Source organism: Glycine soja, chromosome 3 (genome assembly GCF_004193775.1).
Source record: "Glycine soja cultivar W05 chromosome 3, ASM419377v2, whole genome shotgun sequence".
Taxonomy (NCBI): Eukaryota; Viridiplantae; Streptophyta; class Magnoliopsida; order Fabales; family Fabaceae; genus Glycine; species Glycine soja.
In genome coordinates, this window is record NC_041004.1 from 38,214,441 (window position 1) to 38,228,783 (window position 14,343).

At 27.7% G+C, this 14,343-nt stretch overlaps 1 protein-coding gene across 1 annotated transcript; it reads right to left on the reverse strand.

The window, feature by feature from the left end:
- Positions 1 to 10,947: 10,947 nt before the first annotated feature.
- Positions 10,948 to 12,146, reverse strand: LOC114406809 (dirigent protein 22-like). Its single transcript, XM_028369640.1, has one exon. The coding sequence runs from the start codon at positions 12,078 to 12,080 to the stop codon at positions 11,433 to 11,435; it is 648 nt and encodes a 215-aa protein (XP_028225441.1). The 5' UTR covers positions 12,081 to 12,146; the 3' UTR covers positions 10,948 to 11,432.
- Between the last annotated feature and the right edge of the window lie 2,197 nt (positions 12,147 to 14,343).

Sequence of the window (14,343 nt, forward strand, 5' to 3'; positions counted from 1 at the left end):
TACACACAGACCCCAAATTTCTTCAAGGAAGGAAAATATCCTTTTCTTTTTCTTTTTCTTTTTCTTTTTTGAAGAAAATATTCTTTCTTTTTTATTTTTTTATTTTTTTAAGAAAAACGTTCTTTCAATAAATTTTCTGGAATATTTCAAGATAAAAAGGTGAGCCACTTTTTATATACATTAATTATATCTTTCAACTAACTCTCTAAAATTAATTTCTTTTAAAACATAAATGTTACTAAAGTGAAAATGACTTCTTGCAAGGCATCATTGTCATGCATAGCAACTAGCTACAACCAGACACAATATGCTGGGCCGACCTAACTATATTGCATCAATTCAATATGCGTTCCTTCTCTAGACAAGACTTAAAGACGAAGCATATGGTTTTTTGTTATTCCCACACTCTCTTTTTGCTGTTAGCACCCACTATGTTTTATTTATAAAAAAAAAATAGTATTTTATGTACAACCCTACCCCTCCCCCGCTCTTACTCTTTCTCTTCCTCTCTTCAGAATGTCGCACCCCATTGACCATCGATCGTCACACCAGTGCCCTGAATGTGATGCCCAAAAATTGTTAAGGATAAATCAAGGCATAACATTTGGTGCCTTGAAGGCAGGGTCGTGTAACTGAGTCAACGACTTTAGGCCTCCAATTTTTTAGGACCTCAATATTTTTATGCATTTTTCAAAGAAATATTTGTTATTAATTTTAATTATTAAATGATAAATTAAGTTATAGTATGATATATTATTTGGTATTATTTTTATTAATAAGACCACAAATATTAAATATAGATGTAAGTACTATTATAAATAATTTAAGTATATTTTTCTTATTTATTTAAAAAAATTAAGCAAATTATTTTATATCTATTTTGCATTCTACCTCCTTCCTCTCTATAAATATATCTATTTTGCATCCTATCTTTTTCCTCCTCGATTTTTGGATCTTACAAATGATCCTTGTAAATGATTTTGCAGTTAAAAAAGTTAAAAAATTAATATAAAAATTGATATTTTATATAATATAGTAAGTCTCTTTAAAATTCATGTAAAAAAAAAACTCTTTAATATTCTCGCTTTAGGCTCCAAAATATCTGTACACGGTCCTGAAGGAAAAAAAATCATTAAAAGGTTAGAGTTGGAGGGAGCAAATGAGTGCCTAGTATTATTTATTGACATCTCGTATACACAAGGGGATGATAGTGTTGAATATGAATCCCTAGAATTTCAAGGCATAAGATGTAACATATATGTTATTTGTTTCGCTCAATGTGCCACCCTTGGGCCTATTTAGTTATATGCTACACTGGTGAGATCCAATGACAAGATCTTAGCCCGCTTGCATCAGCTGGAGTCATCAAGCAATTCCAAAGGTTGATTTATGGCTTCTTTGCATCAACCAAGATCCATCAATAAGTGTGCGTCAACCAGAGTCATCAGTCAGCTCCTCCAGTGAGGAGACTGTTGGATTTTGACTAAATCATGACAAAAATTAAGCACACCTTTTTGTGTTTGTTACTAGTTTGTTTCACTGTATGCATGTGTTTTATATTGTCTTATTTTATGCAAGTTAGGTTTAACGACTGTATTAGATTAAAGTTTTAAAAAATTATTTTAACATAAAAAAAAAGTGTTGTGAATTTTTAAGAATGTGTGAAAATATTATGACTTATTATATTTTTTTATAAGACTTTTATGATAATTTAGATTTTAATGAATTTATATTATAAGAATTTAAAAGGATTTTGTGAACTTTTAAAAACACATTTAACATTACAAGAGTGAGTGGAAAAAAATAATAAGAAATTATGAGTTTGGATTAAAAAAAAAAGTAAAATCAATATAGTTTTTTTAATCTTTTAATAACTAAATTGATTTTAGCTTTATATCCCCCTATACTAACCATTCTTACAATAACATTTTCTCATTTCCACTTTTGGATTTGAACAATAAATTTAAAATTATACGTTGATTTTCTGATTTTTTTTTAATTATTACAATTATTTCATAATAAATACAATGATATGTTTTAATGGGGTAAAAGGGAGTGGTGAGGGTGAAAAATTTGTAGAAGGATTAATAAGTTATGTGAATTATGAAATTAAAGGTGATATTTACAAAAAGATTGTGTCAAGCAAGTGATGAGCATAATTAATATAAGGAAATCATGATTAGTCTAACACATAAGACAAACATTAATTTAGAAAACAAATAGAAAAGTGCAAAGGGAAGAAGCATATTTGATATTTTTATATTCCAAAAGAATAGAAGAAACTCATATGGCATACACATCTTGAAGAATATTAAAGAGATAAGAGTGCATGTGTGGCAAGAAAAAAGAAAGCCTCATAACCAATAGAAAAAAGAAAGAAAAGAATCTAGCAAAATCTCAAGGTTTTGGATGAGATTGTTTGATAAATGTTTTATACTAAAAAGTCCAATGAAATCCATCGAAATTCTTCTTGAAAAATAAACCATCAAAATTTATATATTTTTTAATACCAAAGGACTTTTTATAAGTTATAAAAAATCATAATTGAGTGTCACCGGATTTTGTTGCCCTCATTTAAAAATCTTAAAAAGTCTTAATTGATTATCACAAAACTGATTTATACCATTTAAAAATCTTGATTGAGTACTTTTTTTATATAAAAAAAAGTTTTTTAAAATCCTTTGAAATCTTAATCCAATACACTCCCCTTTATTTTTTTGTTGTATTTATAATTCCATTTAATTTTAAAAAAATATTATACAAAACGGAAGGTATAATCTCAATGAAAACATATTTTTGTGAAGAGTATTTTTGTCAAAAAAAAAACAGAAGTAAGGTGATTCCAATTACAAAAAACAGTGTGCGAATAACAAAAACCAAAATGTATTGGTCTCCCCAAACAGCCGAACACAAGTACATGCCCAACAAAATTTTGTTTTGTATTTATTAAAAATAGGATTTTGCTATTTCCAGTCTCCTTTATTACTATTACGCTTTTTTTATATATATATTTCCAAAATTATCCTCCTTTGCATTCAACCTCCTCATTTGGGTATTGTTCCCTAATTACAACAATTATCTCTTCTTGGCACAACCACCAGAATCTCTAAATTCAACAAGATCCCGATATATATGTTTTTTTTATGTATTCACGAGTTGCAATTTCAAAGTGTTCTAATTAATTTTGATGTGGGTTCAAATCAAGAAAACCATTGAACCCACAGATCAGGTGCCTTTGCTTCTAGAAATATATTCAAATATGGTTTTCTGACTTAGCATCAACATCCGAAGCATCACTGTGATCAATTATGCTTTCTCCGAAGAACTTTCTGATTTACCAGAATCTCCTCCAACCTTCCCCTCATCTGACAAGCTACCACTTACATAGCCTTTTATTTTATTGGGGGCTTATGTTTAAGGCTTGCACTAAAATTAGAAACTAAAACACTTTACCCATTTCCTTTTTTTTTGCACAAAATATATGACCCTTAAGAAGCAAATGAAAATCAATTAAATGTGCGAGATTTGTTTAGTAACAATGAAGTCAAAAATGGAAATGCAAATTTCGCCCATAATTCCACAATTTCAAAACATAGTCCAAATTTAAAGCACGATAAGGAAGGAGACATAACACAAATACCAATTGTCACTACATCAAGGACCACCACATACCAGGAAACCATTTTCAAGCAAGGAAAATTTCTTTTCACAATTGCAGATCAGAGTTAGAACTTCCTCTCCCACCTCTATTTTCTCAGAAATTCTAAGACTTGTTGACAGCAAAGCAACAAAGGTAGAAAAGCGTCCTTTCACGGAGAGATATCATGGAGAAATGAAAGGGAATGTATTTTTGGGTATTTTAGGAAGAAAAAATAAAAAGAGCAGTGTGTTAGTAATAAGGACGAGTAGAAATAGCACAAGCCTTAAACATATGCCCCCAATAGAATAAAAGGCCTAGCCTTGTTTCTAATTAACATTTGAAGTCGAAAATGGTTTAAGATTAAAAAAGAAAACATTTTTGCATAAAAGATGTGATAAGAACATTACGATTTTCCCTTAAAAAAACATTACGATTTATTTGTAAATAATGAAATCATACTTTTTTTGATTTTAGTTTTAAAATTCGTTCTGTAACTTAATTTTATCATAAACTTGTCCTCTATCTTATTAAATCCATACATCACTTTTTTATTCCTAAACTTCGTTGATACGAGGCAAATTTATTATATAGGATTTCTTTTAAAAACAATTTATGAAACAGGGTCTGTTTCGAAACAAATTGCAATGGGGTCTTTTATTTACGTTGATTCCGCCATTCCTACTGGCGGCAAGCATGTATCGCCATTGGCAACAGCGGCATGAAGGCGGTATCGCCAGTAGCACCAGCGAGATAGGTGCTGACTGGGCAAGAAGGTGGTATCGCCAGTAGCACCAGCGAGATAGGTGTTGACTGGGCAAGAAGGTGGTATCGCCAGTAGCACTAGCGAGATAGGTGCTGACTGGGCATTCCGCCAGTAGCACCAGCGAGACCATCACGCACGCCTTCTTCACGTCTTGCATAGCTTCTGGCTTGACACAGCTTAGGTCACTGTTGTTTGCAGGTAAGGTCAAATCCAGGCTAGGGTTCTATTCATTTGCAGGTTAGGGTTCTTCTCATTGCAGGCTAGGACATGGCATAGTAAGGTTCACATGGGTACAGTTTCATTCACATGCGCCTGTAATTATTGTAGAGAAGATTATGGGTGTAAATTGGCTTTAAATAAGAGCATTTCTAACAAAAAAATTTCACACAATCAAAGATAGTCTGAAGAGAGAAACAAAGAGAAACAACGCAGTCCAAAGAGGAGAGAAACAAAAGGGCAGTTTCCAGAATTTTGCTATTTTATTCAAAGTTAGTGATTTATTTAAAATAAGAATATTTTGTATTTATTTAAAAGAATGTTTTTTTATTGAGTCAATTTTTTAAAGCCTTCTTTCATTTTGTTTGAAGTGTAGTAATTTTGTGAATTAGATTTTTTATTTAAAAATAATTTGCAGTAATTATTTGTAAGCCTATATTTTTAATGGTTTTTGTGTTTGAAATTTTTTAAGTGTAATTCTTCCATTTATAAGCCTTCCATGTTGTGTTTGAAAATTTGTTGAAGTTGAGGAATTTTTCATAGAGCAACCAAATAGATTTTTGTAATTTTATGATTGACAAAATATTTATTTGAAGTAATAATTGTTTTTTTAGAAAAAAAATTGAACGTGAAATTTAAGCGTATTAATTATTGTAATTAGGTGTTACAAATATTTAACTGATTGTCTTATAGTTTAAGCGTATAATTTTGTGAATTAGATTTTTTATTTAAAAATCATTAGCAATAATTAGTTGTAAGCCTTTTTTTTTATGATTTTTGTGTTTGAAATTTTTTTAAGTGTAACCCTTCCATTTATAAGCCTTCCATTTTTTGTGTCTGAAATATTTTTGAAGTTGAGCAATTTTTCATAGAGCAAGTAAATACATTTTTTATTTTTATGATTGACAAAATATTTAATTAAAGTAATAATTGACCCTATTAGAAAAAAATTTGAACGTGAAGTTTAAGCGTATTAATTATTGTAATTAGACCTTAGAAATATTTACATGATTCCCTTATAGTTTAAGCGTACTAATTTTGTGAATTAGAATTTTTATTTAAAAATTATTAGTAGTAATTATTTGTAAGCCATTTTTTTATGGTTTTTGTGTCTGAAATTTTTTTAAGTGTAACCCTTCCATTTTGTGTTTGAAATTTTGTAGAAGTTGAGAAATTTTTCATAAATTATTTAATTAGAGTAATTTTTTTAGAATAAAGTATGAATGTGTAGCTTAAGTTTAATAGAGCAAGCAAATAAATATTTTTATTTGTATGATTGACAAAATATTTAATTGAAGTAATAATTTTTTTTGTTAGACTAAAATTTGAAGGTAAAGTTTAAGTGTATTAATTTTGTGAATTAGAATTTTTATTTTAAAATTATTATGAGTAATTATTTGTAATCCTCTTTGGTCATGGTTTTTGTGGCTTAGAAATTTGACGTGTGACCGTTTCGGTTATAAACTTTTGTTGATGATATTTGTGAGTTAAAACTATTTAGAGGTGACTCTTGAAGTTTTTGAAGTTAAGGAATTTTTTTTGAATTATTTAATTTGAGTAATAATTTTTTTGTTAGAATGACGTATCAATGTGTAGTTTAAGTTTAACAGAGGAAGCAAATAGATTTTTTTATTTTTATCATTCTCAAAATATTTAATTGAAGTAATAATTGTTTTATTTAGAAAAAATTTTTAACGTGAAGTTGTAGCTTATTAATTTTTGTAATTAGCTTTTTTAATTTGAAGTTATTTTAATAATGTTTAATTATTTACAAGCCTTTGTTCATGGGTGGACAGACCTTACAAATAATTATCCAATTCCCTTCTAGTTTTTTGAAGTTAGAATGAAATTTTAATCTGTAGTTTAAGTTTAAGTTAGTAGATGAAGCAAGCAAATACAGTTATTTATTTTTAAACTACTATTGTTATGATTAATTATTTTTAATTTTCTTCATGTAGGTATATCATGAATTCAATTATTACAGTGTTGTATTTCAACGGAAGAGTATTTGAAGACAATGATGGTGTAATATTTGAAGGCAGTAAAAAGGTCATTCAGATAAAACGCGGAATTAGTTTCAATGCTTTGAAAAAAAAATTGGAGATAAGGTAAAGTTAGAAAATAATGAAATTATTTCTACTATAAGTTGTAGATTTTTAGTTTCAGGAAAATATGTTGCGTTGCAAATTTGTGATGACGAATATGTTGAAACTATAATCGAAAGTTTTCAACAACAACAACAAATGTCAGTTCTAGAATTATACGTAGAAAAGGATGTTGCTGGTGGTTCTATGTTTCATGCTGCAAATTTTGTTACGTCATGTGGACATAATGTACCTCATCATGAGTCGGAACTGCCAAGAAATATAAGCAATTTACATGACGATGAAGATGATGATGATGATTATCTGACATCTAACTCATACGTTGAAGAGTCTTTTGATGAAGATGATAGTGACGATGGAATATCTGATACAGACGATGAAGTCACCGACATCGTTGAACCAGTTTCAATTGTTCACCCAATCGAAGGTAAATGTTTGTGAAATACAAAATTAGTTGAATACATCTATCTTTTTATGAGAATTGTATTTAATGGTAACTAAATAGGAGTAGTTTGTTGACGTGATTTTTTTTATAAAATATTAGATGTACCAGAAATTCAAAATCCATTTTGAAATGATGTTATGCATTATAATAATATCAATTGGAGTCATTCATACAGTCAATTTACATGCATTTGCATATCCAAATTTGCCTTGATTCGACAACATTTGATTTAGTAAACACGTACATGAGCTATATGGCATGGCAAATGCATGTAAATTTTTCTTACTGCATGTAAAATTAAAAATATAAACATTGCACGGTCATATCCATCTCTACTAAAAAAATTAAAGTATATATTAATTAGTTGGAGAAAATATTTTTATTTAATTAATAATTATAAAACAACATTTTATTTCCATTTTAAAATAAATTTATGAAAAAGGATGAGAATAATATAATATTTTTTATATTAAAAAAATCTTTCAAATAATAAAATTTTTATGTTGATGATTGATCTTTGGATATGCTAATGAATTCATGTGAAAGGAATTTTCTATCCATATGAGAATAGAATTTTAAGATAAGAGACTAAACTTCTTCCTCTAACAACCAATCAAGTGGTTAAATGAAGGAAGATTTATTAATCAATATAAGTATTGTAAGGAATTTTTTTTAAAAAAAAGGGCGGAGTGGACTCTATCAAGATAATTTATGATCACCTTTTGCTACATACACAAAGATAAAAATGATAAATCTGTAGAGTTAATCAAATATTTATATATGATTTTATTACCTTATGCTATTGTTAGAAGACCTTACATTATCTATATTGTTTGTGTGTGTGCTCATTTTCAAGTTAATCCTAAGAAATTACGCCCTATGATTGTTAAAAGAATCCTCAAATATTTGGTAGGCATCACACCTATCTTTGGATATATCAATTAATTCATGTGGAAGAAAACTTCTATACATCCATATGAGAAGAGAATTTTAAGATAAAGAGACTAAAGTTTTTCTTCTAACTAACAATCAAGTGGTTAAAGGAAGGAAGATTTATTAACCAATATAACTATTGTATGGAATTTCTATATAAAAAAAAAAGGGTCCAATGGACTCTATCAAAGTAATCTATGATCACCTCTTGCTACATACGCAAAGATAAAAATGATAAGTATGTAAAGTTAATCAAATATTGAGATATAATTTTATTACTTTATTCTATTGCTAGAAGACCTTTCATTATCTCTATTGTTTGTGTGTACTCATTTTCAAGTTCATCTTAAGGAATCACATCCTGTAATTGTTAAAAGAATCCTCAAATATTTGTTGGAAACCACACCTAGAGAAAGGGATGACAATTGTATGATTGTATCATACCTTATGGATACTTAGAAAGGATATTTGTGATGAGTATAATAAAATATTCACTTAAAGGAGATGAACTATATTATATTGTTTGATGATGTTACACTATTTAATAAAAGATTTAAAAATATAATTTATAAAAAAGATATATGATGGTCCTGTTAAGATTTTTTTTGATCATGTGTTAACTTAATGGGTTGTTTATATCATTATTACGTTATCAATTAATTATATTACTTGATAATAATATCTAAAATAAGAAATTTTAAATTTTACAAAAAATATTTTTTTAAAAACTAAAATCAAAAACACCTTATTTACCTAGAAGTAAAAAGTTGTTTAAGCTTAAATTCAATATCTGACAATAATTAAAGTCTATCGTTTAGAATTATAGTCAAAACTCTGCTTTAAAATATAATGCATAGTTTTTTTTATAAAAAAAATACATCTTTCTGAAATTGAAATGATACGTATCTTTAAGAATTAGTCAACATCATGTGAATCGGTCATGGTTCAATAACGTACGTAGTTCAGTGTAGTTGAAATTTTTTATAAGTATTGATAATGTAAAAAAAAAATTATATTGCCATTTTTAAAGTTAAATTATAATTTTTGTCTTTTTTTAATTTTCGATCTGTGATTTTAATTTTTTTGTTATTATTTTTCGTGACTTTGGTTTTTGTATTTTATAATATTCATAATTTTGATTGAATCTTTGATTTTACTTATGTTTTATTTTTTTTTATTTTGGTCTAATTTAATTCATTAAAATGTAAAAAAATAAATTTAAGGATAGAAATAGATGAAAAGAAAAAAAAATTAGAAATCTTGACCTACTAATGAAAGTTTAAGGACTAAGAATAAAATTTTAAAAAGTTTAAAAAATAAAAAAATATCAAATCCTTAATTAATGATTGATATGTAAATGTCACAACATCAATTTTCTCATAGATGACAAGTCACATTAACCATAAAGACTAAAAATATGAATGAAAAATAAATTTTTCAACCTTAATCATTCAACAAAATTTTTAAGAATTAAAAATAAAAATCCTAAAAAATTTAGGGACTAAAATTATACTAAACCTAATAAAATAAATAACTTCATAACTATTAAGATCACCTCAAGTAAAAGAAAACTATTATGTCCCTTCTTATGAATTTTTTATATATTGACTTTTAAATGTAATATTAACTATATAATTTAATAAAAGATATATATTAATTTATATCAATTTTTTTAGAGAATTAATCTATACCAAATAAAAATAATTATATATATATATATATATATATATATATATATATATATATATATATATATACCCAGATTATTAAAGTTTAATTATCAATAGTTCTACAATAAAAAAAAACTATAAAATCATTAAATATTTGTTTCTTATCATCACAACCTCTAGCACAATAAATAAATTTCAATTTTATTTAATGGCATTATTACATTAACTATTTAACTTAAAGCAATAAATATGATAATGAAACTTAATTGAAATTAAAATTAAAATTTTATTAAATTTTAGACATACATGGAAGTTTAGCTTGCAGCAAAAGTCGAGCATATGAGCTGTCGGTGTACACTAATCAATTCATACTATGAGGGCAGAAAGCCAAAATCACGATTGGTTTGGACGGTGCAACACGAGTTATGGGTGGGACATGCATGTATAATGTAATGGTGTTACGATATCAGAAAGTTGCTAGAAATGGTGTTTGTTTTGACATTTCTCAGGCTTCTGGTTTCACTAATATTGGGTTGTTTAATATTTCTATATCTAGAATACAAATATATCATAACCCATTTATTGGTGATTCTAGTAGCAGCTGTGTACTGTTGGTACCGTTGCCTTATAATAATATATTTTTTGTCGATTGTCTTTTACGTCCACCTCAAGTTTCATTATCATATATATTTACCTGCACTCCCATGCCAAAGGAATGGACAAAAACAGAAGATAAGTTCTTGATCGTTGAAAAACGCCATTTCGACCAGTACTCCGAACGATTTCTCAAACATATACTAAAGCTCTGGATTTCAAAATCACGTACTCTATTAAGAACAAGAACATCGAGAATCAGAGATATATAGGAGAACTTATATACTCTCCCTGTGTTCTTTTTTATCTGTATTCTGACGTTGTTATGTAAAAATTAAGATTTGTAATAAATTATTTTTATTTTAATAAAATTAGTTATAGAATTTCTTATTTTTATCTCTTTTCCTTTTCACTTTATGATAAATACGTATGTAAATTAATATAAAATTAAGAAACAAGTAATGATTTATAATTGATAAAATTAATTAATTAATGTGATCTCAAACCTTTGTCAACAATAAACTAAAAGAGACAAAAATTTATCAAAAGTTCAACAATATAATTATAAAGAAACGAGGAGGTAGTATTATTTTTCGTGTGTATATATATATATATTACATGATTGTCATGGATATCAAGTTTTCAACCCCCGGGTCTCTTTCTCTATATCTATTCAATTGCAGAATACACATAATAATCAACGGTCTAAATCTCCAACAAAAAAAAAGGTGCGGCACATTATTCAGCTCACGCAACTTGTACTACAACAAAGACTTAAATTTTTAAGACTGGCACGTTATTTAGCTCACGCAACTTGCACTACAACAAAGACTTACATTTTGTGTACGACAAGACAACAAATTTATTTATAGTACTGAACCGAGGCATAGTTTTCAAAGGAGTAAATTAGCAACTTGGTATTTGGATTTATTCCCCCACCTTCCGCAGTCTAATTTCCGAACTTATTTATGTGAGTAAAACTTAGAAAATTGTATCGAGTTAGTTTAGATACAAATTTCCTAAAGTTTTTTATAAACTTCCTCCAACACATAAATTAGTTAAAAATCTAAATCTTGCTAAGAATAGGGTCTGTCATGAACTGAACTCCATCGTTAAAAATCTCGTGAGACGAAGAGCTAGTGGAAGAATAATGATACACATAAGCGTTGTATTCCACGGTAGCATCCCCTTTATGGTAATCGACCTTGACACTCCTAGCTAGGATATAGCCACGTGCGAAGCGAAACTCACCCGTGCCACCAATAATAGGCAACTCCCTCACCTCATTGAAGATTTTGTTTCTCCCCAACACACTTAAACTGCTACCGTTAAATTCGCCTTCTAAGAAGGTCAAGGCCATCCCCATGACTATCTCCAACTCCAAACCGGGCCTTTGGGTTGCGGATAGGTAAAACCCTTGGGCCTTACCTATCTGTTTGGACTCGACATCAGGCCCAATTGTTAATGGGTCCTCGATCACCACTTGGGACCCAAATGGAAGGGGAGAGTCGGCTACCACCTTGGGGGGGTCGATCACGAGATTAGAGGGTTTGTCGCTAGTAAAAATTTCATGGAAATAGAAGCGAAGGTGCGTGAGCTTCTCACGAGAACGTAGAAGGCTTGGAGAGATGCTTTGATGGTAACTGGCAGTGACGAGGGAGGAGAAAAGGAGGGTTAGGGCTAGGGGAATGAAGAAAGTTATGAAATTAGCCATGGAGGTAGGAGAAGGGTTGTCCAATTAGTGAGTATATACTGAGGTAGTGATGCTACTCCATGAGAAGATAGAGCACTATTTATAAGAAAGTTGAGATTTGAAAGTCTTTGATGTTTGAAACAACCTCATATTAATTATTGTATATGCATGTGCTAAAAAACAGCAACAAGTGATTCCTAGACGTTCGTCCACGTAGGTTGGATTTAAAATTGAATTAATTAATTGTGAGTCCAAGATATAGCTTTACTGATTATCTTTCGCTTAATCCAGTTGCATGGCTGAGATGATCCTCTATTATTATTTTTCTTGACAGATAACACTTTCCAAACAGCCACAATTATTGACCATTCAACTTTTGGATATTATTTACTGCAGCATACGCATGTGGGCAGTTTGAGGTCAAACGTTAAAGCACATGTCTTTGAAAAGGGGCAATGTAACCCAAATAGTCAACACATCTAATTTGGCTTATGGGCTACTTAAAGGTTTGAGTTCCATTTTCGATTTGGATATAAAATCATAATTAAAAGTATAATTTTATTTTCAAATGGACTCACCTACCCAAAAATGAAAGTTGTAATTTAACAATTGATTACAAATCTAACATATACTCCCCCATTTCCCCATTTCAAAATGATTGATATTTAAGATTTTTTACACATATTAAAAATAATAATAAATAAATTATTTATTGAAATAATTTTATTAAAACATTCTTATTCTCTATTAATTCATTACTTATAATTATGGAATTACGGAATGATTAATGATGGTTGAAAAATAGATAAATATTTTTTTATTCCTAATTATAATATATAATTGATTAATTTATGTTTATTAATTAAGAAAATTAATTAATTTAATTATTGGTATTAAATTTATAATACTTTTTGAAATATATCTTCAACTTTATTGAAAATACTCATCTTCTTCGATCTTTTTAGGGAAAAAAGAGATAATTCAAAGTATTTTATTCAAAATAATTAATGCACAAGAAAGATAAAATAAAATTTTATAATAAAGGATAAAAAAATTTATTAACTATGTCTTATAAATAACTACAAGCATTGTTTTTTTTTGCTGAATATGAATAAAGAACAAATATAGTACTAGACTATTAGTACATTTAAACAAATTTAAAATAAATGTTTTAATATCTGATTGAAAACTAAATTCATTAATATAAAACAATTTCAAACACTAAATCATAATATGATGTTAAAACACGTTACTGATCTAGAAAATTGCGTTAAAATTTTGAATCACACCATAAGCTAATAGTTAATAGTTATATGTTATATAAAAGTATAAAATCCATGACATGATAGATTTTGACGTTCAAGTAATTTTTCTCATAAAAATATAAAAAGAATGTTAAGAACCTTTCCTGAAGAACTTATATGATTTTCTGTAGCAGTGTAGCATATATAGGGATAAAAAAACTACTTATCGAACAACTGCTCAGTCTGCTCTGTCATAAAATAAAACGGAAGAGGGTTAGTAATATATTTTTATTATTAGTTATTTTTAAAAAAATTATAAAACTATTAGTGAGATTTATTGAATACGAAATAGAATTATAAAACTTTAATTTCTAATAAATTTCAATTAATAATAGAAAATGTGATAAAAAAATCTTTAAATTTTATAATAGAATTATTTGTTATTAGCATTTTTAAATGGGTTAGGTATTATTACCAAAAAAGAGTTAGGTATTCTTCATATAATTAAAATTTAATAAATAAATATTTTAAAAATAATTTAGATATAATTTTCTAAGCAATATGTATACTATAGAGGTGAAACTCTAATTCTAGTTTAAAAAAATAATATAAAGAACACTTAAAAAATCACATTTAAGTTTTATCGTATTAAAAATGTCTAAATACTTGCAAGATTGAAGAGAGTGAGAGTCTGACTCTCTAAATTGATTTTAATTTTCAGTATAGAAATAAATTGGTCTATTTAATATATATATATATATATATATATATATATATATATATATATAACATTGGTCTAAGTTTTCAGTCAATAGCTATGTAGAAGTATAACATCCATGACATGATATAAACAAGATATCAGACATCAGTCCCTTTCCCGTATTTGTTGAACCATTGTCCTCTCAACAAACAAAATGAATTATGCTAGCAAAGTAGCAATATATTTTTTTAACATACTTTTTCGAATATTTCTTTTTTTAATGAATGTTATCACAGTTCACTCCTATCTTCCTGTATTAAATATTTCTTTTACTACATTA

What these genes read in the sequence shown, in the direction of transcription:
- LOC114406809 (XM_028369640.1), bottom strand. Translation starts at nt 12,080, where the DNA reads ATGGCTAATTTCATAACTTTCTTCATTCCCCTAGCCCTAACCCTCCTT.